Raw genomic sequence first — 26,040 nt, forward strand, 5'->3', positions numbered from 1 at the left:
CCTGTTCAGTCAAAAAAGCCCCTCAAACAACAAAAACTAAAAAAAAAAATTAAATTAAAAATATTTCAATCCAAAGCTGTCAAGAATTTAAATCACTTTCATCAGAAAAATATTTATACAGTTACTATATACCTATTGATTATGCTCATAGCACACAGAATATGGCAGAAATTAAAAGTTCTCATGCTTATCTTCAGAAATATATACTATAGAAATGCCATGTAGTTTAGTAAGAATTTTATGCAAATTAGCACACAGCATGCTATACTATTTAATACTGTATACAATAAAAGCAGACTATGAGGTTTTAGAACTATAATCATCTGGGTAACCATTTGTTACCTTTTCTCATCCACCTTCTCCCTCAAAGCTTAAACAGTTCTGGGGGACAAAGCATGGTGATCTGCTGCACCAATTCAGAGCTGGCTAGTACAAAGACTCATTTTCTTTCCACATGGGTCCCTTTCACTACCACTGGAGGTTTTTGTGGCAGGGTTATTCATAGTCATAGAAAAAATATGGTTTAACTGCTTACAGTGGAATTTTTTTTTTTTTTTTGTGCCAGTCCTGGGGCTTGAGGTCCTGGGGTCTGAATTCATTTCACTTCAGGCTTTTTTGATGCTTAATTAGAGTTAAGAGTCTCATGGACTTTCTGGCTCCAGCTTGATTCAAACTACAATCTTCAGATCTCAGCCTCCTGAGTAGTTAGGATTATAGGTATGAGGTACCCTTACTCATTGTGGATTTTACATAGAGACTTTTCTTTTGACAATCAGAACTAATAGGGACACCCTTTACAGTAAAATGAACATAAACATAGTGTACAGAAGAATGCATGGTTTGTCTGAGGGTACAAGAGACTTAGTCTTGAAGCAAGCCCTGTCTTAGGCTTTTGCTCCAGATGCCTTTACTCTTTGCTGTTCTTGTAGGTCCTTCAGTGAAAAACTGACAAACACTGCAAGTACAGCTTTGAACCCCCAAATATCAGACTGAAACCCCTGTGTGATGTTCCACAGTTACAGACCTTGAGGTCCCTGTGCATGAGTCCTTTACTGTGTAGAAACTCCACTGCCTCTGCGATCTGTAGGAAGATATGCAGACATATGCTCCTCTCTCTTTCCTCGATGGTACACCGTTGGTTCATCCAGTCTTTGAGGTTTTCCTTTCTGCACAGCTGCATCTGAATGTACAGATACACCTTTGGTGAACTGGGCTGAAGCTTATCTGTTGTGTTCTTAGTGAGATCTAAACTTAAAGTAGTGGGTCTTGGAGGGGAAAGAGACAATGTAGCTTCAGAAGATTTGCTGCTGGAATACTTGAAATCAGTTAGTTTATTAGCATAATGGTTGCCAATGTGTAACCGGTTAATGTTGAGATCTTCTTTACTGGATGCATTATCACAGCCAGAATCTTCAAACACTATGGAAGAAGAGGTTCTCTCCCTTGACCTTACATAAGGAGAGGCTTCAGAAGGGCAAAGTTCAAAGGAGTGCCCCTCATCACTGCCATCCATGGTACCATCTTCTACATCACAGTCTGTCAGGCAACTGTCCTGGAGGTTGTGTGCTGCATCCACTGACCCACTGCCATCTCCTTGGTCTGTTCCTGAGAGCTCCAGAGGAGAGAACTGGCTCTCAGATGAACTTGTCTGGCCACAGGAAATCCCCACTGAAAAAGACCTCCTTCTCTGAGGTGAAGGAGCTATGATTTCAATATGTTCTTTTGTAGAGAAAGGATCCATTCTGCGAATCTTAACGGATGGTGCCTCCATTGGGCTAGGAGAGCTGAGTGGCCAGTCTGTGCTAGAAGTGAGATAAAAACAAATGATTGAGAGGGAATCTATGTGGATTAAGATACCTGAGAGCCAGCCAGTTTAAAAAGCTTCAACTAAGCTGGCAGTCAGGAGCTTATGCCAGTAATCCTAGCTACGCAGGAGACTGAGATTGGAGGATGAAAGTTCCAAGCCAGATTGGGTAGGAAAGTCTGTGAGACTCTTCTCTCTAATTAACCATCACCCAAAGAAAAGCTTCAAGCATTATCAAACCACTGACCAAATGACAAACAGAAACAATATATAGACTAAATTAAACATATTATATGAGACAAAGAGCATCTCATCAAGGTCTTCATTTGAAAGCTTAATTTTATACCTGAAATAGTTATCTGGGACTGTGTTGCTTGATTATGTAGCTCCTGTACAAATTAAAATGGCTCACTGGGCCTTGAGACAAAGGGCCACATTGCTTGGTTCTTGAGTCTATGACAAAGGTCACTGAAACAAGGTATTTCTGGGGGATATAAAACTGCAGAGGTTTTACTTCCATAGTTTGGGAGTCAGTCTGCACATGCTGCCTCTTTACAAACAGCTTTTTTTTCTTCTTTCTTTTCTTTTTTCTGTCAGTCATCAGGGCTGAACTCTGGGCCTGGGCACTGTCCCTCAGCTGTTCAGCTCAAGGCTAGTGCCCTACCACTTGAGCCACAGAGCCACTTCCGGCTTTTTTCTGCTTATGTGGTGCTGAGGAATTGAACCCGGGGCCTCAAGCATGCAAGGCAAGCGCTCTACCACGGAGCCAACTTCCCAGCCCATATAAACAGCTTTTAAAAGGCAGCCTTCTTTCCTAATGTACACCACAGTCAGCAGGGAGAATGTTTTCAGACCACTAAGTTTACATGGTTTTAACTGTAATTAGTTTAAGACTATTTAAAGTGTAAACTGTTGTCTGCTAAAAACAACAACAACAACAACAACTTTATAAAAACTTGAGAAAACCCACCATGAATCTCTCAATCATAATTACTCAAACACTACCGATAATAATTTTAAAAACCATGTTCTCAGAAACGAAATGAAATCTCATTTAACAAGTGGCTGGGAAGCTTTTCAAACAATGATAGAAAATTCTATTTTTGTTTCCTGAGGAAAAAAATAGCAGGAAGATAGTAGGAGATGATACTGCATTCGGAGGAGCAAAAACTAGTCTGAAAAGAACTTAAAATCAATGTCTAACTAAGCTACCTTTCATCTTTCAGCCAGATTTCATCCATCTTTTCTTGCCATTTCTCTGGTGGTGTTTCCAGCCAGGCATTAAAATATCTCACAATTCCTGGGTGTTCCAGCTTGGCTAAGGCTTTAACTTCTCTCATTACTTTTTCCCGAGCCAGTTCCCTGAAAAAGAGAATAAGGAACGTTAAAAGTTGTCCTTGTCGGGCTGGGAAGGTGGCTCAGTGGTAGAGCGCTTGCCTTGCATGCCTGAGGCCCTGGGTTCGATTCCTCAGCACCACATAAGCAAAAAGAAAAAAAGCCGGAAGTGGCGCTGTGGCTCAGGTGGTAGAGCACTAGCCTTGAGCTGAAGAGCTGAGGGATAGCGCCCAGGCCCAGAGTTCAGGCCCCATGCCCGGACCCAAAAAAAAAAAAAAAAAAAAAAAAAGTTGTCCTTGTCTTGAGAAGTACTCAGACCCAATAGCAAAAACAGAAGAAAAAAAAAAGATATTGGAGGTCTCCCTTGAATCTAAACTTAGAAACAGATAAGTCAGCATTAGGCATAATTCTAATAAGCCACATATTAAGTCCTGGAATAAGCGTGCACTCTCTCTCTCTCTCTCTTTCCTTTATTTCCGGAAATAAGTGCTATAAACACACACCTATTGCCTCATCCAAAAAAAATTTCTTGGCTAAAAATCAATAAGCATATCCTTAAATATTTGCTTATCAATAGTATCCACACCATCAAGTTTCTACATTCCTATCAAGTAAAAAAAAAAAAAAAAGCAAAAAAACATAACTATGATTTCTGGAGACTGAACATCATCTAGAATAAACAAGACCCTTTCACAGGGATGGGAAGGAAGTGTTGCTGAAGGCCCATCATCTTAATCAGAATACTGTTCTTAACCAGAAATTCTACTCTGATGAAGCTACTCAAGGGAAATAGATGTGGTGAAAATGTTCTATACAAACTCCAAGGTTATATAAAAGATAAACTGCAGCCTGGCGCCAGTGGCTCACACCTATAATCCTAGCTACTCAGGAGGCTGAGATCTGAGGATTGAGGTTCAAAGCCAGCCCAGACAGAAAAGTCCGTGAGACTCTTATCTCCAATAAACCACTAGAAAACCAGAAGTGGCGCTGTGGCTCAAGCGGTAGAGAGCTGGCCTTGAGCTGAAAAATGCAAGGACAGCGCCCAAGCCCAGAGTTCAAGCCCCATGACCAAGCAAAAAAAAAACAAAAACAAAAAAAGATAAACTGCAAACTTTTCTTAAAATTACAAATTAGAAACCACATTGCTTAACAATAAGAACTGGTTAAAAGAAAATATAGTATATGTGTTTAGTGGATTATGAACCAGACATACTTCGTTGTTGTTGTTGTTTTTTTTTTTTTGGGTCCGGTCGTGGGGCCTGAACTCTGGGCCTGGGCACTGTCCCTCAGCTCTTCAGCTCAAGGCTAGCACTCTACCACTTGAGCCACAGCGCCACTTCTGGCTTTTTTCTGTTTTGCTTATGTGGTGCTGAAAAATCGAACCCAGGGCCTCAGGCATGCAAGGCAAGTGCTCTACCACTAAGCCACTTTGCCAGCCCTCGTTGTTGTTTTTTAAGATAGGATCTTGTTATGATATAGTCCAAGCTAGTCTCAAGCTAATGATTTTCATGTCTTAAAACACCTAAGTGTTGAGATTATAGTCATATGCCACAATGTCTAGCTAATAAGTCATACTTTTTCGTTTTCTTTCTTTTTTTGTAGGACTGAGACCAGGACTCAAACTTGGTATCTGACGCTTCCAGTCTTTGGCTGGCACTCTACCAACTAAGCCACATCTAACCTCTAATAGGTCATAAATTTAGTGAATTTTTTTGTATTCATATAAAATTCTCTTAGTAACGTAGAAAAAAGCAGTAGACAAAATTGTACAGTATTGATATTAGGCAGATTTATTATTGGAAAAAATGAAAAGAAAATATTCTAAAATGTTAATAGTAGTTATTACTGGGTAAAGTATATAATACTAATATTTTGTCTGTTTTGAAGTACTAGGGTTTGAATTCAGGACCTTGAACTTGCTAGGCAGGCACTCTACCACCCTTTTTGCACTGGTTCTTTCTTTCTTTCTTTTTTTTTTTTGGGGGGGGGGCCTGGTCGTGGGGGGGCCTGAACTCTGGGCCTGGGCGCTGTCCCTCAGCTCTTCAGCTCAAGGCTAGCGCTCTACCACTTGAGCCACAGCACCACTTCCAGCTTTTTACTTTTTGCTTATGTGGTGCTGAGGAATCGAACCCAGGGCCTCATGCGTGCAAGGCAAGCGCTCTACCACTGAGCCACCTTCCCAGCCTGCACTGGTTATTTCTGAGATAGTACCTTGCTTCCTACTGGGTCAGCCTGGAACAGTATCTTTTTATTTTCTGCTTTTTGTAGCAAGGCTGACAGGTACATACCGCTATATCCAGCTATCATTGAAAAAGGAGTCTTGTGAACATTTCTGCACAGCCTAGCCTGGAAATGAACTTTTTCTAACTCCAGCCTCCAGCTAGGATTACAGGGATAAGTCATTAGCAACCAGATTTTTGTGGTTATTGTTTTTGGATTTTTTTTTTTTTTTTTTGGCTGGGCTTGGGGCTTGAACTTTGGGCCTGGGCACTGTCCCTGGGCTCCTTTTGCTCAAGGCTGGTACTCTACCACTTGAGTCACAGCACTACTTCTGGCTTTTTCTGTGATTAACTGGAGATGAAAGTCTCCTGGAATTTACTGTTGTCTGGCTTTGAAAACTGTGATATTCCTCCTGAGTAGCTAGGATTACAGGTGTGCGCCTCACTATTGTTTTTTGTTTTTTAAGATACATGTGCCTCACTATTGTTTTTGTTTTTGTTTTTTTTTGGGGGGATCCGGTCATGGAGCCTGAACTCTGGGCCTGGGCGCTGTCCCTCAGCTCTTCAGCTCAGGGCTGGGAAGGTGGCTCAGTGGTAGAGCGCATGCCTTGCATGCCAGAGGCCCTGGGTTCGATTCCTCAGCACCACATAAGAAAAAAGAAAAAAGCCGGAAGTGGCGCTGTGGCTCAAGTGGTAGAGCGCTAGCCTTGAGCTGAAGAGCTGAGGGACAGTGCCCAGGCCCAGAGTTCAGGCCCCATGACCGGACCCAAAAAAAAACAAAAAAAAAGCTCTTCAGCTCAAAGCTAGAGCTCTACCACTTGAGCCACAGCGCCACTTCTGCTTTTCTGAGTGGTTTATTGGAGATAAGAGTCTCAAGGACTTTTCCTGCCCGGGCTGGCTTTGAACCATGATCCTCAGATCTCAGCCTCCTGAGTAGCTAGGATTACAGGCGTGAGCTACCAGGGCACCCAGCTCTATCTCACTTATTGATGTGCCAGCATGAAGTGAATGGCTTGCTCTACCACATATTCTTTGCCTTGAGGTGTTGCCCCACCACAGGCCCCAAATCAATGAAGCCATTTGACCATGAGTTGAGATGTCTGAAATTGGGAGCCAAAATAAACTAGCTTTCTATGTAGGTTGATTTATGTCAGGAATTTTGTTATTGTAACAGAAAGCCAACTAACACACTGTAATAAACAGAAATTATTTTTACATGCTGTGATTTATTAAAGTCTGTGGTAATTATACATTCCTATGGAAAATCTTGAGTTGCTAGGAATAAAAATGAGACTATTTTAAGTAAATACAAAACAATCTAGATTAGAACTTTCAGAAAACTTATTACTTGTTAGCACTTGGAACTAGCTTCTCTACTAGTGGCTATGCAATACAATAGTAAGAACATTGCCCTATAATTAGAGCATGCAGTACTAACTCCATATATATTAAAAGTACTATCCATTACCTATTGGGGAGTCTGATCCTCTTGATAGCATAATTGCAGTCATCTACTTTGTTTTTAGCTTCAAAGACAACTCCAAAGCCACCACGACCCATGCACTGGATTGGTTCAAAATCTGTTAGGTAGCTTAAAAAAAATAGGTAAAAAACTTAAAGGTTTGCCAAAGTTTTAAATAGTACAACAAGGTATAATACATTCCAATCTCAAATTGCCATACAAAAATGTATAAATAAGGTAAACTGTCAAAACTTAATTTCACAGGGAAAATAAAATCAAAGGAGAAAGGGTGAAAGAGTGGAGCAGTGGAGCTCATTGGACACTGATGAAAGTGAACTATTCAATTCGTAGGTGGAGATGGGAGGGAGGGAATAGAAGACACTGTAGGAAAGGAAATGTACTCATAATCTGACTCATGTAATTGTAATCCCTCTGTATAGCACCTTTTTAACAATAAATTAAAAAATTTTTTAAACTTTGTTTTCTTAGGAATCACTTGTCAATTACTTCTCCTTAGAATAATAATCATACTGTTGATTTTGTCCTATCCAATACTTACCATGATCTACTAAATATCATATCTGTAATTCTTTAATCTTTTTTTTTCTTACGGCTCTGTGTGTGTGTGTGTGTGTGTGTGTGTGTGTGTGTGTGTATGTGTGTGTGTGTGTGCACGTGCGCGCGCGCATGCGCGTGTGCATGTGTGCCAGTTCTGGGCTAGAAATCAAGGCCAGAGTCCTGCCTCTGAACTTTTTTGTTCAACATTAGTGTTCTGCCACTTGAATCACAGCTCCATTTCTGACTTTTTAGTGGCTCTTTGGAGATAAGAGTCACAAGGAGCCAGGTGTTGGTGGCTCACACCTGTAATCCTAGTTACTCAAGAGGCTGCGATCTGAGGAGCCTAGTTCCAAGTCATTTGGGGCAGGGAAATCCTTGAGACTCTTATCTCCAATTAAACCACCAGAAAACTGGAAGTAGAGCTGTGACCCAAAGTGGTAGAGTGCTAGCCTTGAGCACAAAAGCTCAGGGATACCAACTAGGACCTAAGTTCAAGCACCATGACAGACAAAAACAAAAAACACGAGTCTTAAGGACTTTCCTGCCCACCCTGGTTTTGAACGGTGATTCTTAGATGGCAGCCTCCTGAGTAGCTAGGATTACAGGCATGAGCCACTGGCACCCAGGTCTCCATGCATTTTACACCCAATTAAATATGTAGGGTTTTTATTATTTATGTATTTGTATTTTTTTATGTTGGCACCTCATGAGTCAGTATGCTCAACACTTAAGATATTCAGAGAGAAGCTAACTCACTATCTGTCTCTTATTGTGGACCTCTGCATGGCAACCTGTTTCTCCTTTTAGTGCCCGATCTCAATGACTTACACTGTAGAGTTCAGTCAGTTTGCACCACGCTTTCTCACATTTTCAGGAAATTTGCTCCTACCATTTGTTCTTTGCACTTAATGAAACCCTATTCTTCCTTCATCAGGCATCTCATCATCCCTGTAAAGCTTTCCAAGAACTGTGTCTTAATGTTCCCTTATTACTGTGTATCTAGCACTTTGAACTACTCAGTTCATCTCACTAATTTGCAGCTATTTGTATGTAGCTTCCTCATCTCACTACCACTGTATCATGGGGACCATGAATGCAAGAAAAAATTCTGGTTTCTCCTATATGTTCAGAACCTGGGCAAATCAAACATATAAAATATGTCTGTTGAATAACTATATGAATCAATGTACACATGTGTGTATGTTATGGATTATTCTAGCCACACTGAGGAAGGGGGAGAATTAAATCAGATGCTCTATGGTGTCTCTTGTTGACCCTTCAAAATGAGAATATGAACTTGATGGTCTTTTTTTGCTGTGGGAGATGGATTTGTACTGAGGTACTTTACCTGTTTTTAGGAATACTGATTATTATTTTTCATTTTCCATGAAGGTAATGGGTCCATGGAAGGTTGAGATCTATTATATCTTCTCCTGAACTCTGTTGTCTAACCAGCTGAGGCAACTACTAAATTAGCATAAGTGTTCAAGTCATAAAGCCCAAAACGTAACCTGAACTCTGGGCCTGGGCGCTGTCCCTCAGCTCTTTAGCTCAAGGCTAGCACTCTACCACTTGAGCCACAGCGCCACTTCCGGCTTTTTTCTTATGTGGTGCTAAGGAATTGAACCCAGGGTCTCGAGCATGCAAGGCAAGTGCTCTACCACTGAGCCACCTTCCCAGCCCTAAAAGGGAAATTTTGACTTGATTTTTTTTTTTTTTGGTCTGTTGTGGGGCTTGAACTCTGGACCTGGGTGCTGTCCCTGCACTCTTCAGCTCAAGGCGAGCGCTCTACCACTTGAGCCATAGCGCCACTCCCATAGTTCATTTTCTTAATAGTGTCTCGGAAATCATAGGCACAAATAAACAATAAATAAAATTATTAAAATCCTTTATTTAAAAAAACAAAACAAAACAAAACTGGAAGCTGAACATTGGTGGCTCAGTGCAAGTCCAAGCTATTCAGGAGGATGAAATCTGAGATTACAGTTCAAAGTCAGCCTCGACAGGAAAGCCTGTGTGACTCTTATCTCCAATTGCCCACCAAAATGGTGCTGTGGCTGAAGTGGTAGAGCATTAGCATTCAGGGGTAAAAAAAAAAGCTTAGGAACAGCACCTAGTCCCTAAATTCAAGCTGTAGGACTGGCATAAACAAACAAAAATAACAAAAACACAAACCAAAAAAATAAAAACTCTTGCAAAACAAAACAACACACACATACACACATTTAAGCCCATTTCATTTTTTTCTTTTCTTTTGGTTGTGAGCCTTGAACTCAAGGCCTGGACGCTGTCCCTAAGCTTTTGTGCTCAAGGTTAGTACTCTACCACTTTGAGACATAGTTCTACTTCCAGGTGGTTATTTGGAGATAAAAAGAGTCTGAAGCCTTTCCTGGCTGAGCTGGCTCTGAATCACAATCCTCAAATCTGAGTAGCTATAATTACAGGCATGAGCCACCAGCACCTGGCCCATTCCAATTTTAAAGTACAGCATTGTAAATCTCTTGACATTAGCCTTGAAATGCATCGTCATCCACCTCCACCTCAGACCCAATTCAATGTGACCTCATTTATCATGGCCTTTTAAATCATCCCATTCAGACCATTAGTTCATGGATTATTTTCCTTTAAGAATTGTCCCGTGCACTGTTGTTTAGAGAAAGCACTGAATGAGCAATGACTGGCTTTGGATTATGTCAAGGGAGTCATTGGTTCCCTTGTTCTTTCCCTCCCTCTGTCCTGCTGCTACTGAGAGCTACTGACAGGTTAGCCAGCATCTTCATTAGCAAGGGCACTTTTTATGTCCTTAGTATTTGTCACTTAGTAAGTTTGGTTTTATTCCTGGAATTCATTACTGTTCTTACTATTTTCCATTAGTTGGCTTGATAGAACAGAAAATCTTAATACACACATTTGTAAAAAAATCTTTTGTCATAAAACTATTATTCTAGATATTTGAAAGTCCCATATCACATAAATGATCTGAAATATGCAGTTAAAACATACATCTTCTGAGAAATCAACCAGACCACCATCTCCTATACCACATGGCATAAAAGATGACATTTTATTCCTGAGTTACTATAACAGCTTCTTTGATTTTACTTTGAAACTACATGAACTGTTTACCTTTAGCTGATCAATTTCCCTTGTGATTAAAAAACAACAATGGCATGTTCTATGAGTATTTTCCTTTATCTATCTATTCCCTATTACAGACAGAAAAACATGAACTTAATTTGATCATTGAGATTTTAAACCCAAATAACACTTTATTTTAATCCTTTTTAGGATTAAAACTACTTTTATTTATTTATTTATTTTACTTTTTGCAAATCTTGGGACTTGAATTCAGGGCCTGGGCACTGTCCCTGAGCTTCTTTTGCTCAAAGCTAGCACGCTACCACTTGAGCTACAACAGCACCACTTCTGGCTTTTTCTGTTTATGTGGTACTGGGGAACTGAACCTAGGGCTTCATGTATGCTAGGCAAACACTCTACCACTTAGCCACATTCCCAACCCAAAACTACTTTTAAGTTACTTAAGGGTTAGTTCTATTTGCTTAGGTACACATAAATAACAATTTAAAAAAATGTTAGTTTAGAGGCCTCTTCATGATTTAAATGCTTGCTATCAGAACCTATAACTTGTAGAGATGTTTCATAAAACTCTTACCGTGATACATATCCCGAGTTTTTCAGATCATTCCAGCTACTGTCACTGCCTTCGCCACTTACAGAATCGTATTTATTTTCAGTTTGACACTGAGTTTCAGATTCCTTCCTTTGCTGACAAGAGAAAAAATAAACTCACTACCAGAACAAAGCTGAACTAACCATCTGAGGTTATAACATTGAAAAGTAAGTAGTATTGAGAAAAATAAAGAGCATTAGAAGAACACAAAATACATCATCTCCCTTTAATAAAGAAAAAAGTTTATCTTCCCATTGCCACCACATTGAGGGGATTTTGTTTCTTTGTAATGTGGGTATGTTGGTGTAGGGTCTAATACATGACTAGATAAAAAGGATAGTGCACACATGTAAGTATGAATGCAGACTTCTGGGCAAGACTTGATTACTTTATTTCTCAAGACTCTATAGATGATTTAAAAATATTGCCAACAACAAGACACTGAATTTAGTAGCCTCTTCACTAGTATTTCCTATGATTTTTCAGAGGATGTTAATAGTTACTATGGTCAGGGCAGGGTACTGTGGTTCACTGATTCAGTAAGTGATTCTTTCAGCAAATCTTTACAACAATCTGGTTATATGCCAGATGCTGGGAAGATTAAGGCAAACAGACCACTCCCTGTCCTTTTGCTCTCTGCCTATAGACAGAGAAATTAGGAACTACTTATCAAATAAGTGGTCATTACTTTAGTAAGGAGAAGACAGGGAGAGAACCTAACTCAGAGTAAGGAGGTTAAAGAAGACTTCTCAGAAATATGACAACTAATTTCAAATTTAAAGATGATAGTTAATAATGTAAAAGAGAAGGGAGAGGAGTTCAGAGGATGAGCACTGTTGGGCTTGGGGAGAGCATGATTTCAAGAAGGACTGAAACAAGTTCAATATGGCACTGTGCGTGGGAGAGAGGGGAGGAAGGGATCAGGGTATGGTGAGAGATGAAGATAAAGCAGGCAAGGTATGATCATTCAGAACATTGAATGGTTCTAAAAGGTTAGACTTTATTCAAACAATAAGGAATTAGTAATTAGAGGTTTTGAAGTCAGGAAATGCAGATGGAGAGGACTAAGGGCATGGGGACCAGGTAGAGACTATTTGAATAATTCAGAAGAGGTATGATGCTTATATCAAAAAAATAGAAACTGGGATGTGGAGAAGACAGTGTATTTGAAGATAGGAGAAAAACGACACAATTGATGAAGGGTGAGGGAGAGAATGATTTTTGGCTAGATGATGGAATATAATGGAACAATCCACTCAGAGAAAAAGGATAGAGGACTAGGTTAGGGATGAGGACAGTATGATACATTGTTGATTTGCACTATTTGTATAGCTCCTACTAGACAGTTGACAAAGAACATGATCTGGAGTCAGGCGCTGGTGGCTCATGCCTGTAATCCTAGCTACTCAGGAGGTTGAGATCTGAGGATCATGGTTCAAAGCCAACCTGGGCTGAAAAGTCCCTGTGAGACTCTTACCTCCAATTAACCACCAGAAAACTGAAGGTGGAGCTGTGGCTCAAAGTGGTGTGCTAGCTTTAAGTAAAAGAGCTCATGGACAGCTTCCAGGTCCTGAATGCAAACCCCACAACCAAAAAATTAAAAAAAAAATAAATTAGAGTTTATAAGATGATTGGAGCTGGGAAAATAGGGGCAATTTTGTGGAATGAACAATAATTTGTGTCCTGAAGTATAATTGATGTGACCAGGAAAGCATAGAGCCAAGGAAGCCAGGCAAGAAAAGTCAAAGTGTTTGATATTATCAAATACAGAAGGGTTTCATGAGATGATGGGGAAGTGTTTATGACATGGAACAAGGCCATCTAAAACTTTGGCAAGAGCTGCTTCCATGGAATGGTAGGATGGAAACCATACTGTGGTGGGTTGAGAAGTGATTGGAAGTGAAGAAACAGGTATGAGAGACAGCTCAATCATCAACAGACCTCGTATATGACATTGGTCCTGCTAGATTATAATCAAGCTAAAACATTCCTATATTTTTATTGGGTCTTTTCTCATGGCTAGAAACACAAATACTTACCATTGGGTTCCAACTGCCTATGATATTACAAAGTGGAGGTATATGCTAGATAATTTTGAAGCCTAGGAACAATGAGCTATATCATCTAATGGAATTATGTCCTTTACATTCTGGAATTATATTCCTTTTTGCAATGTTTTCTACTGTCTAATGTATTTCTCAGCAGTCTCATCACTAAGTATGTACCACTCTACAAGCAATGATTTCACAATAAAACTTAAGTACATTTACCTTTTTCCCTACATAATAACATAGTTTTCTGTATTTCAAATGCTTTAAAATATATTTGATTATAAAAGAACATGTCTGTTGGGCGCTGGTGGCTCACAACTATAATCCTAGCTACTCAGGATGCTGAGATCTGAGGATTGGGGGATCAAAGCCAGCCTGGGCAGAAAAGTTGCTGTGACACTCTTGTCTACAAATAAATCACTCAAAAACCCTAAGTGGAACTGTGTCTCAAGTGGTAGAGCAATAGCCTTGAGCACAAAGAGGCTCAGGAATAGAGCCCAGGCCTTGAATCCAAGTCCCACAACTGACAAAAAATAAAATAAAAATAAAAAAACATGTCTTACTCTGTGAGGCTGAGGGTGGAAAAGTCTGCGCACAATAAAAGTTGTGGCTACGATACAAAACAGAATAGTTCCAACGATTTCCTTCCACCAGTGTAAGAGAAGAACAGGATCCTTTTTACGAATGTTCTTGCCATAATTTGGGTTGTCGAAGAATCTAACCGTGATTTGTGTGCTCCGTTTGTTTCTTTCTCTCTTATAGTATGGTAGATAATAACCATTATCTTTAAAAAAAAAAAAAAAACAAAAAAAATTAAAAGTTTTTCTTTTTCAGTTAAACCAAACGTACCCATCTTTAATTGTTAAAAACAATCTAAATTCTGTGCCTTATATTAGTAATTCTTTTCTTAAAATATCATTTCTTTATCTTAAAAAAATCTCTTTAGCATATATCAAATATCTTCCTTTGCCTCATTTTTTCTCTTTTCTTAATATAGTCATTGATCTTTTATGAGCACCTTATATTTTTTCTTTATATGAAATGGTAAGACTATAAAACAATTTTGAGATTCACTCCATTCATTACATACTTACTAATGAATTCTTCCTTTCCTTTTCTTTGTCCTTCCCCTTTTACTATCTTCTTCCTCCTTTTGTCATTCCTTTTGTCCTTCCCCCTCTCCCTTCCCTTTCTGGTGGTACTAGGGATTGAATTCAAGGCCTCCAGCCATGCTTTCAGTTTATTTTTCAGACAGTCTCACACTTTTGCTGACAGTAATCCTCCCATCTCTCCCTCTCAAGTAGTGGGATTACTGATGTGTACCATCACACCTGGCCCCACAATTGGATTCTTTAAGAATTAGTACTCAAGATTCTTTCAAGATGGTTTGTTCTTTTTTTACTTGGGATCAATAAAATACCAAATTTTACTATGCATCTTTCTTAAAAATTCTAAGAAAACATCCTTATGATGCTCTCTGGTTCAATTTTCAGCGGCTATAAGATGAATTCTGTTTTCTGTTTTGTAATATACAATTCTCTCTAGCCCTGTCTATTGATCAGTTTCAAATGAAGGCTACTATTTCTAGTTCAGAGCCTTCTGCTTTTAAAATATTGATTAAAATTACATAATAATTTTCTAGAATCTAAGATAATAGATGAGGAACATGTGTTTTTATCTTATATAGATCTGAGGATTTTTTTTTGAGACAGTCTCTCACTACATAGACCAGGCTGGCCTTGAACTTTCAAACTTGAGCATCTGTGAAATATTTTGCTGTTAAAAATTTTTTCATATGTGACCATTTCCTAACTAAAAAAAACAAACAACAAAAGAAGAACCAAACAAATAACCCCCCCCCCAAAAAAATCCTGCTGCTTACTTCACAATAATTTACTTCATGCTAAATTTCACCTATTTTTAAACTTTTGCACTAATTTGTCTGAGTAAAAAAAGTTAAAATAACTTCATTTTATAGTATTTTCATGTAGCTCTATTGGAAATATGTTTTCCTTTATTATGTAGACAATTATATACTTTATACCACAGAGGCTGAGTTAATGAGAACAAGAGTTAATATTTATTGACATATATGATGTGCCAGGCACAGTAGTAATTGAGACTTTACATCCACTATCTCATTTACACTAAGAACCCAATGGATACACAGTAGAATTCCCATTCTCATTTTACAGATAAGAATGAGACACAGGGAATTTAGGTGTACCCAACTTAGTATATGAGAAAACTGAGACTTTGGAGCTCCTATTCTTAGTCACAACCCAACAAAACTGCCCTCCAAATATTTTTCTATTCACCAATCAACTTCCCTTCCATTATTTAATTTCAAGTAATTGAGTAAGATAAATAAAGCTCAGTATTTTCAATCAAGAATAATCACACTGGGCTGGGAAGGTGGCTCAGTGGTAGAGCGCTTGCCTTGCATGCATGAGGCCCTGGGTTCGATTCCTCAGCACCACATAAGCAAAAAGAAAAAAGCCGGAAGTGGCGCTGTGGCTCAAGTGGTAGAGCACTAGCCTTGAGCTGAAGAGCTGAGGGACAGCGCCCAGGCCCAGCGTTCCGGCCCCACGACCGGACCCCCCCCCAAAAAAAAGAATAATCACACTTACCATAAGGATACTGTAAGATTGAAAGTGCCCCATTACTGTATTCTTCATGAGAAAACTTATCATTGCTAAGACATTTGTCAAATTCATCAGAACCTACCAAGACAGGAGTTCTAGATGGAGAATCTAAAAGACAATGATAAAATATTAATTGTGATGACTTCAATGAAAATGCATATGTTCACTCTTTGAATAAACTGATATCTCACCACAGTTCAGCTCAAAGATATAAGATATAAGTTGCTGCTATTGACAATCTTACATAGGCTATGAAGATGGGCATGGTAGTGCACACTTGAGGTCTCATACTTGGGAGGATGAGGTGAGAGGAATTACATAACCAGCATAAGTAACATAGTGAGACCCCATCTCAACATAAAACAAATATAGAATGAGTATTTTAAAGCATCAATTAAGGTGGAAAGCCAAGAAGTAAGAGCAAGTTAAGCCCTGTTTGGAGAGCTGAGAGAAGTCTTAAGACAATTGGAGGCTGGGTATGTGACTGGAGGATGGTGGTTGTTCTGGGCTGAATTCAGTCTTTCTGAAATTCCTATGTTGAAGCTGAGCACCAGTTGCTTACACCTATTATATTAGATACTCAGGAGGCTGAGATTAGAGGATCGAGGTCCAAAGCCAGCCTGGGCAGGAAAGCCCAGGAGGTTCTTATTTCCAATTAATTACCAAAAAGACAGAAGTGGAGCTGTGGCTCAGTGGTAGAGCACTACTCTTGAGCAAAATAGTTCAGGGACAGTGTCCAGGCCCTGAGTTCAAGCCCCAGGACCAGCCCAAAAATTTGAAAAATCCTATGTTGAGGTCCTAACCCTTAACATAGTTTCAGATTGTGACTGTATTTGGAGACACATTTTTTAAAATTAAATTAATTTTTTTTTTTGTCAGTTGTGGGGCTTGAACTCTGGGCCTGGGCATTGTCCCTCAGCTCTTCAGCTCAAGGCTAGTGCTTTACCACTTGAGCCACAGGGCCACTTCCTGTTTTCTGCTGGTTAATTGGAGATAAGAGTCTCATAGACTTCCTGCCTGGGATGGCTTTGAACCATGATCCTCATATTGAGATATGAGTAGTTAGGATTACAGGTGTGAGCTACAAGCACCCAACAATCTTTATTATTTTTAATAATAATTTACTGAAGTTAAAAGAATGGACTCTGAATATTTTTACCATAAAGAAGTCAGAAATGGTTAAAAAGAAAAAATTTTGTATATATTCAAACTATACAATTTATAATATATTAAAATATCACATAATATCTCACAAATGTGTAAAATTTTTATGTTCTAGTATGTTATCTAAAAATAAATTTAAACTTAAAAAAATAAAAAAAAGAAGCAATTGTGTATTAAAAAACAAAAAAAAGTTATGGAAAGATCATTAAAGGAGAGGGCAACACATTGTTTATATTCAACTCACTTATATCTCAAATAATATGATATGCTATATAGATAATTTTTACCCAAAATATTATTATAAATATGTTAAAAGCTAAACTTTATTTTAAATCACTACAAATTTTTCTAAATTATACAGAATTAACATTCATTTCTGGGCTGGGAAGGTGGCTCAGTGGTAGAGTGCTTGTCTTGCATGCCTGAGGCCCTGGGTTCAATTCCTCAGCACCACATAAGCAAAAAGAAAAAAGCCGGGGGCTGGGAAGGTGGCTCAGTGGTAGAGCGCTTGCCTTGCATGCTTGAGGCCCTGGGTTCAATTCCTCAGCACCACATAAGCAAAAAAAGAAAAAAGCCGGAAGTGGCGTTGTGGCTCAAGCGGTAGAGCGCTAGCCTTGAGCTGAAGAGCTGAGGGACAGTGCCCAGGCCCAGAGTTCAGGCCCCACGACCGGAACCCCCCCAAAAAAAGAAAAAAGCCGGAAGTGGCGCTGTGGCTCAAATGGTAGAGCACTATCCTTGAGCTGAAGAGCTGAGGGACAGCGCCCAGGCCCAGCATACAGGCCCCATGACCGGACCCAAAAAAACAACAACAAGAAAAACATTCATTTCTATAGAAGCAACTGCTGCTTCCCAGAAAAAATGTTCTGAATTACAAAATGCATTATTAATATCTGTAATGTCTTCCCAATTTATTGGTAGAATATAAAGTGTATAATAGTGATTATGTCTGCAATATTCAAATATGAAAAGACAGGATTAGGTCCATAAACATTTTAGCAGTAGTTGTGAAATTTATGATCACTTACGAATTAAGGGCTTCCACTTGATTGTTGGCAAAGGAATAATTGCATTCTCATTATTGACAGATTCCAAGGCTTTGGGACTAGTAGGAAATTTTTCTGAAATTCTGACTGATGACTGCAGATACAGCTGGCCTCTATACATTCCTGAATCAACCAGAACATTGCTGATTAATAATTGTTCATCAACTATGCAAGATCATTTTTAAAAGGTTCACTTTTATTGGATATGATTAACTCTACTTACTTTTTTTGTATGTATATGCTCATAGAATAGAAAAGCCTGGAGCACTTGAATTTAACTTAATGGTTACTAATGTTTATCTGAATACATATAATTCTAGAACTATAGCTAATCATTCAAATACTCTCATACCACATGTATGACACTTATTTCTTAAAATCCTTGCTTTTCATGGAGTCTGAATTCTATGCTGGTACCAGGGTCTGAACTCAGGATGAAGTATTTTCTAGTATTGTTTGCCTGGCTGGTGTTCTACTACTTAAACCACTCCTCCAGACCCAAACCCTAATTTTTAAGACAAGGGTGGGAGAATAATAAACATGGAAATACAAATGGAAATGCAAATTGTAGACAGTATATACTGTCTTCAAATTGTAGACATACATATTAAGTAATTTTCTATCAAGTTGTACAATAAGAACATTTCTAAACCCTTCTAATATAGATATGAGATGAAAAGGACAAACTATAATTAAGTTTCAGAACTGGATAAATGGAAACATAGCAGAAATGGAAATTAAAATATAAATTTAAGGGCTATCTAAATCAAAGAATACATTAAGGAAATAAAACTATGATAGGTACTTCTAAGTAGGAAGAAATAATATATCAACACAGTACAGCTGTCAGTATGCCAATGGTACTATCATTCTGCAAGTATTATACTCACCCAAGTATACACTATTTTCTGTGGCTCCCCGAGCAGCTTCTACAATGTCTTCTTCATCTTCCAAAACTTCTTCGTTAGATGCGTAACTTGTATCATCAAAAAGACTAATGGGAATAACTTTGCCATCCCTAACCAACCAGGCAGATGCAATTGGAGTACAAAACTAAACAAAAATGGAAACAAATTTTAAATAATTAAAGCAGTATTTCAGTAGTGCTAATTCATAAAATACCAATTAAAATTTTTTTAAAGCATAGAGAATAAGTTGAGGACACAAAATGTTAGTGACTTCACTCCACCAGTAAGTATGATCAAAGTAGGAGAGGAGAAAACATTTATAAGCTCTCAGTGGGTGTTAGATACCTGATACTCCCATTCCAGATGTCCTTCCTTCTTACTAAATGCCATAACCTTCCAATCAGCAACTGAGACCTTTATAATCACCGTGTCCAGCATGGCAGCCTCCTGTTCTTCCACATCTGAAATAATTTTAGTATCTTCTTTGTTTCCACTGGGCTTAAAGGTGCTTTCAATAAAGCCAGCTCTAGTTTCCATGTCTGGAATATACCGAAGTTCAAAGTGGCCAACACTGAAATTCCACCTTAAATTTACAAAGGTGTGTTTTAGAAACTTACACTTAAATAAAGGGACTAAGTAATACAGAATACTTCTAGACTAAAGAAACAAGCATCAAAATTTTGTGATGAGAAATTGAACAAATCAATGTAAATTTCTGGCAGAGGTTGTCTTACTGATTTGCGCCACAAGAGGGCCTGTGAGAACCCTATCTGAGACTAGAAAAACTAGTTCTGAGAGTTGTGGGCAGACAGACAATAGTATGGATCAGATATTTTTTCCCCAAAATTAACAAATGTTCACACTTACAAGTCAGAATGAGTCTCTTCAACACAAAGTCCCCTCAAAATGAGGTGGCATACACTCTGGCTTTTGAGTGGCTGATAGGAGATAAGAGTTTTATGGACTTTTCCTGCCTGGGCTGGCTTTGCATTGCAATCCTCATATCCCAGCCTCCTAAGTAACCAGGATTACAGATGTAAGCCACCTGTTTCAGGTCTTACCATGTCTCTTAATAACCCGAGTACATTTCATTCAAGTGCAGAGAAATGAACACATCCCTATAAACCAATGTAAAAAAGCCAGAAGAATGAATCAACTTTAGCGTCATGTGAAAACATGGCCTTGAAGATGCAACTTCAGCTCCCCTCACCACCTTACCTCCAGTATCAGATCTCTGAGTTGTGGCAAGTCATCTACTCTTTCCTAAGTTTTAGTGCACTGCTAATAAAGTGATAGTAAAGATTTCTCTATAGTTAGTAAATAGAAAGGTCACTTAACTATTGACATTATAATGTCTTATCATAGAATGGGTTAAGAACTTTGACATCTAATGAGAAAAATATACTTAAGAACATGGTTCTTGGAACTACACACTCTTTTTATTCTGGTAGGTGAATTGTTAAATTGTACTTTTGCTTTTACAGTGACTAAGTTCCCACTGAACACTCAGAGCCCTTAAGAAAACAAAATCCCATCAGGATAAAGGTCAGGCTGTCAGCACACGCAAAGCCCTATTCATGGCCCACCAAATGTGGAAACCATCAATGAATTTTTAACTGGGTTTGAGGAAACAGTTTTCAGGAAAAACAATTGAATCATATTGCATCAGACTGGGAAAAATCTGAGCGACTGGTTCACTTTCAAAAGATAAAGATGAGATCTAAGGTTATTTTTACTACTCAGGCAATTTAAAACTTTAGTATTAAGTTTAAAAAATATGGCACATGATAGAGGATCGGAATATCTTATGTTTTAATCCTATCTTTAAGTGTAGAAATCACATAAGGAATTCATTATCTAAAGAAACAAAAAGTAAGAGACTAAATAAGTTAAAGAAAGTAAAATAACAGTCCTAAAATTGGAAGCTGGGGATATAACTCAGTGATATAACACCTGTCTTGCATATGTGAGGCCCTGGGTCCAATGCCTAATATTGCAAAAACAAAATAGTAATAAAGACCCAAACTATGAAACTATAGAGAACTACAGAGTCAAGCAGACAAACTCTCATACATGATTGTTGTCTTCTGCAATCAAAGAACTTGGTGCTGTGAAAAGCATCATTAATCTCATCTCAGTACTGTCATTCTTTATACCCACTTCTCATTGCCACTACGAGGTCCGACAGCTCTCACGGTTTTCTGGGTGCGTTGCAGCAGCAGAATGTCTTCTTCTTCTTCCATTTCATCACTATCCCATCGGCGACACCCCAAAGCTGAGCAGATATATCTCACCTGAAAAGGCAGATGTAAAATGAGCAAAGGACATAAGACACAGGAGATCAGAGACATTAAAAAATGTCTAGAACTTTTAAAAAAGAGGAAATTAAAGAAATGTGCCCAAGTAGAAGTGCCTAATAAGAAATATCATGATTAACTCCTAAGATTTACATCATGAAAGTCAATCTCACAGTTTCCATATAACAAAAGTGGTGTGGTTAAAAAAAAAAAAAACCCAAAACTGAGGGGCTGAGAAGGTGGCTCAGTGGTAGAGTGCTTGCCTTGCATGCATGAGGTCCTGGGTTCGATTCCTCAGCACCACATAACCAGAAAAAAAAAGCCGGAAGTGGCGCTATGGCTCACGTGGAAGAGCGCTAGCCTTGAGCTGAAGACCTGAGGGATACTGCCCAGGCCCACAATTCAGGCCCATGACTGGACCTCCCCCCCCGCCCCCCAGCCAAAAAAAACCAAAAAACAAAAACTGAACCTTTTCTAATAGCTTTCAAACTTAGAATACCTCCAAAATATCACTGAACTAATAAAGAAGACTCATATTTTAACCCAAACTAAAATCCTTACAAAGAAAGTATATCTGCTAGAGTATCAAAATTTTGCAGTAGCACATCCAACAAGAACCAGATGATGGGGTTCAAATCTGTTATTTTACAGACGAGAACATGAAAGCAAACTTCAATCTTCAAGTGCGTGTTTGCTCAAAAAAAAAAAAAAAGATGGAATTATGATAGCCTTCTCAATACAACACAGATGCAGGTGGGTCAAGAAGGCAGCAAAACATTCCAAGTGCAAGAAGGTGCTATGGGCCTAACACTTAGTTGAGGAACAATTCAAGTTAAAAGTCACATTATTATGTTTCCTTATTTAAGACTACGTTTATAGCAGGGCACCGGTGGCTCATGCCTGTAATCCTAGCTACTCAGGAGGCTGTGATCTGAGGATCATGGTTCAAAGCCAGCCCAGGCAGAAAAGTCCGTGAGCCTCTTATCTCCAATAAACCACCAGAAAACCGGAAGTGGCACTGTGGCTCAAGCAGTAGAGCGCTTGCCTTGAGCTGAAGAGCTGACAGAGCCCAGACCCAGAGTTCAAGCCCCAGGACCGACCAAAAAAAAAAAAAGAATAGGATTATATACAAAATATTCACATACCAAGGGTTTAAAAGACTTTTGGGGGGCTGGGAAGGTGGCTCAGTGGTAGAGCGCTAGCCTTGCATGCATGAGGCCCTGGGTTCGATTTCTCAGCAAAAAAGAAAAAAGCCAGAAGTGGCGCTGTGGCTCAAGTGGTAGAGCACTAGCCTTGAGCTGAAGAGCTGAGGGACAGCGCCCAGGCCCAGAGTTCAGGCCCCACAACCGGACCCTCCCCCCCCCCCCTGCAAAAAAAGACTTTTTGGTTGTTTTAAAAGGATGATTTTAATAATGAATTTGCATTGCAAGATGCAATCTTAGAAGCAGATCGTATTTTGACTATATCCCAACAAAATACATCAAATCTGACCTGGGAAATTTCTGAGCCTTTTTAAAGGCCTAGTTCTCTCATCCGTAAGATGAGTTTAAGCTTTCCCTTTGGATTATCTTTTTATATGATCACATTAGATAAACCAATGAACTGGGATATCATCAGGGTTATTATTTATCTTTGCAGGGTTCTACCCTTGTCAAAATATGAATAAATCTTGTAACCCTTAGTAATACTCTGAAGCTTCAAAAATAATGTATGAGGGGCTGGGAAGTTGGCTCAGTGGTAGAGTGCTTGTGTAGCATGCATGAGGCCCTGGGTTCGATTCCTCACATCACATAAGCATAAAAAAGCCGGAAGTGGGACTGTGGCTCAAGTATTAGGGTACTAGCCTTGAGCTGGAGAGCTAAGGGACAGCACCCAGGCCCAGAGTTCAGCCCCCATGACCGACAAAAACAACAACAACAAAAATAATGTATGAGCTGGGTACTGGTGGCTCACACCCATAATCCTACTCAGGAGGCTGAGATTTGAGGATAGTAGTTCGAAGCCAGCCTAGGTAGGAAAACCCAATAAACTAATAAAAAAAATTGGGAAGGGCTGGGAAGGTGGCTCAGTGGTAGAGCACTTGCTTTGCATGCATGAGGCCCTGGGTTCGATTCCTCAGCACCACACAAACAAAAAGGAAAAAGCCAGAAGTGGCGCTGTGGCTCAAGTGGTAGAGTGCTAGCCTTGAGCTGAAGAGCTGAGGGACAGCACTCAGGCCCAGAGTTCAGGCCCCATGACCCGACCCCCCCCAAAACAAAATTGGGAAGGGGTGCTGTGGCACAAGTGATAGAATGCTAGCCTTGTATGCTATGAGATTCAGGGGACAGCACCCAGGCCTAGAGTTCAAGCCCTAGGACTGGCAAAAAACAGACAATAAAGTATGAAAAGGGCACCTGACATAGTAGAGCACATTCATTCTCTTCCTTCTACTATTTCTGGCACTGCTTTTTATTCTTTTCTTAGATAAATTTAGTTTCCCCTTTCTATTTTACTTTTTTCTTGTTAAAACAAGTGCTATCCCCGAGGAAATGATAATAAACCTCAATAGTATAGTTTCAAAAATTATTTCCTCTATCCCAACTTATTTTGATCTCCCCCAAATAAATACATTTTCACTCACCTTCCCACTATATGCACTGAGTCCATATGTAGTAAGGGATTTTCCTCCAACCAAAACAACATCATCTCCAAATTTATAAGAAGATTCAAGAAGGGATTCAACAGTGAAAGGAACAGTTTCCATGCTCTCCCGGTCTCGGTCCCACTGAAAGAGGTCTCCATCCAGGGAAGGAATTATCATTTTATTCCCAAATACCTAAAACAAAAGCTAACTTTGAAAAGGTCCATAACATTAAGAGTAAGACTTAAGAGCCTGAATCTTCAGTATCATATACTCCAGCCTCCTTCTGAAGAGCAGATGAAGAAGCTGGGTCCATCAACCAAAAGTGATTTAAAAAAAACATCTAATTATTCCTTGGGCCTACATAGAACAGTTCACTATGGTTTATCTCAAACTCTGATGTGAGCCAAGAGGACCTCTAAGGTAGATAAGTTCCCAAAAGAGAGTTTAGGAATCCAATAATGTCAAAAGGTTACTGTTGTTCTTATAGCTATTCACATAGTCAATGATTTTTCTAGCAAATGGATAGCACATACAGTATTTTCTAGACCTATTTTATCTAGTCCAATTATGGTCATGGACTTGAACCCAAGGAATATAGGTTTGGAGATGCTGATTCAAGCAGTATTCCTTTCCTTCTTTTATTTATTTTCTCAAATCTGCTATGAGCTAGATGGCTGAGAACTAAGCTTCCTGGGTTTATGTGTCAGTTGTTCTTGCTTCTTTAAACAGTCTTTATGAGGGTCAACTTATATACCTGGTACAGTCTTGATGGTTAGCCCACTGTGCAAAACAAAGAAAAGTCACTGCTCTTGTGTCAGAAGAAACAACGTAAATAAGTTAATACAGCCTGTTAGGTGATATATACCACAGCAGGGAAAGTATAACATGAAAAAGGGGCCTGGGAAATGTCAGGGTGAAGTGGGGAAGAGGCTGTCAATAAACAGCTCGTGTTAGATCCTGCTGAGAAAATAACATATGGACAAAGATCTCAACATGAGCAGGTAAACTATGCTGATGCTGGGAACCAGGCTTTTAAAATCCTTAGGTTGAAGTGTACAGGTCACAATAGAAGAACCACAAAGAAAATAAACAGACTGATAGGAGATGGTGGAGACAGGAAGTACAGACAGAGGCAGGAATTAGCTGACAGTGGCTGGTCAGGCCTGGGATATTACTGCAAGTTAGAGCAACAGGGCTTCATGGTGGATTCTCTGAAGTGCATAGGGCTGTACCAGTAAACACAGATACGTACAGTATGAGAAAGGAAGGTTAGAGTTGGAAAAATTAGCTTTTTGTAACCAGAAAGACTGGATTAGACAAGAATCAGCAATGATGTAAATGCTAATTACAGGTAGAAATGTTGATGAGGAGTACAATATTTGCACAGGCTTTAAATGTCTCCCTATAGATTATTACTTGTCAGTTATAAGACAATAAAACAATGGTATTGTGTGTGTATGTGCATGTGCATGCATGCACACGTGTGCCAGTTTAATTCAGGGCTTGGTCACTGTCCCTTAACTTTTTTTGCTCAAGGCTGGCACTCTACCACTTGAGCCACAGCTCTATTTCTGTTGTTGTTTTTTTTTTGTGGTTAAGGTCTGCCAAGGCTTCCTTTGAACTGCAATCCTCAGATCTCAGCCTGTGAGTAGTTAGGATAACAGGTGTGAGCCACTGGCACTTGGCTGCAGAATTCTACAGTGAACATCTCAGACAATACTTTTACTAGATAGTCAAAATTAATCCCATCCATTCAAGATAGCAGTGCTCTCTTTAGGGAGATATAACATAACTTATGTTGTACTTCTAGAAGTTAACTTGATCAGAGTGGACTGTCAGGCAAGCACAAGAATGATGAAGTGATGAGGTAACTTCTATTTTTCTTTAATAAAAGAGCAGCTAGGCTATTCTCCAAAAATATCAATGGCATAAAAAAAAGATGAAGGCTATGGGAACCAGATCAGAAAAGGCTAATGACATATAAATGATGTAAAGACTAGACGCTGAACTATGGGTAGAAGATGCTATAAAAAACATTATAAAGGCTTTATTATCATAAGGTTGAGTATAGTGGTGCATGCCTGTAACCCCCAAACTCAGGAAGTTTAGGCAGGGAGGATTGTTGAGTTCAAGGCCAGTCTAAGCTACATAGCAAGTTCTAGGCCAGTTGGTGATACAGCAAGATCTACCTTGGGGGAGAAAAAAGGACATTTATTAAATAATTTGACAGAACTCAAATA

At 39.1% G+C, this 26,040-nt stretch overlaps 1 protein-coding gene across 1 annotated transcript in view; it reads right to left on the minus strand.

Moving 5' to 3' along the window:
- Window positions 1–26,040, minus strand: part of Eif2ak3 (eukaryotic translation initiation factor 2 alpha kinase 3) — a 70,244-nt gene that overhangs the window by 13,268 nt on the left and 30,936 nt on the right. The window contains exons 3-13 of the mRNA XM_042690426.1: window positions 23,798–23,992; window positions 21,041–21,174; window positions 19,226–19,463; window positions 18,863–19,025; window positions 17,955–18,095; window positions 15,751–15,873; window positions 13,684–13,904; window positions 11,052–11,164; window positions 6,827–6,949; window positions 3,017–3,166; window positions 1,025–1,802 (exon numbers count right to left, since the gene is read on the minus strand). Of these exons, the coding sequence (XP_042546360.1) occupies window positions 1,025–1,802; window positions 3,017–3,166; window positions 6,827–6,949; window positions 11,052–11,164; window positions 13,684–13,904; window positions 15,751–15,873; window positions 17,955–18,095; window positions 18,863–19,025; window positions 19,226–19,463; window positions 21,041–21,174; window positions 23,798–23,992 (2,379 nt within the window). The remainder of the gene's footprint in view (window positions 1–1,024; window positions 1,803–3,016; window positions 3,167–6,826; window positions 6,950–11,051; window positions 11,165–13,683; window positions 13,905–15,750; window positions 15,874–17,954; window positions 18,096–18,862; window positions 19,026–19,225; window positions 19,464–21,040; window positions 21,175–23,797; window positions 23,993–26,040) is intronic.

Source organism: Dipodomys spectabilis, unplaced genomic scaffold (genome assembly GCF_019054845.1).
Source record: "Dipodomys spectabilis isolate Male_0828 unplaced genomic scaffold, ASM1905484v1 ptg000137l, whole genome shotgun sequence".
In the NCBI taxonomy this organism is placed as follows: domain Eukaryota; kingdom Metazoa; phylum Chordata; class Mammalia; order Rodentia; family Heteromyidae; genus Dipodomys; species Dipodomys spectabilis.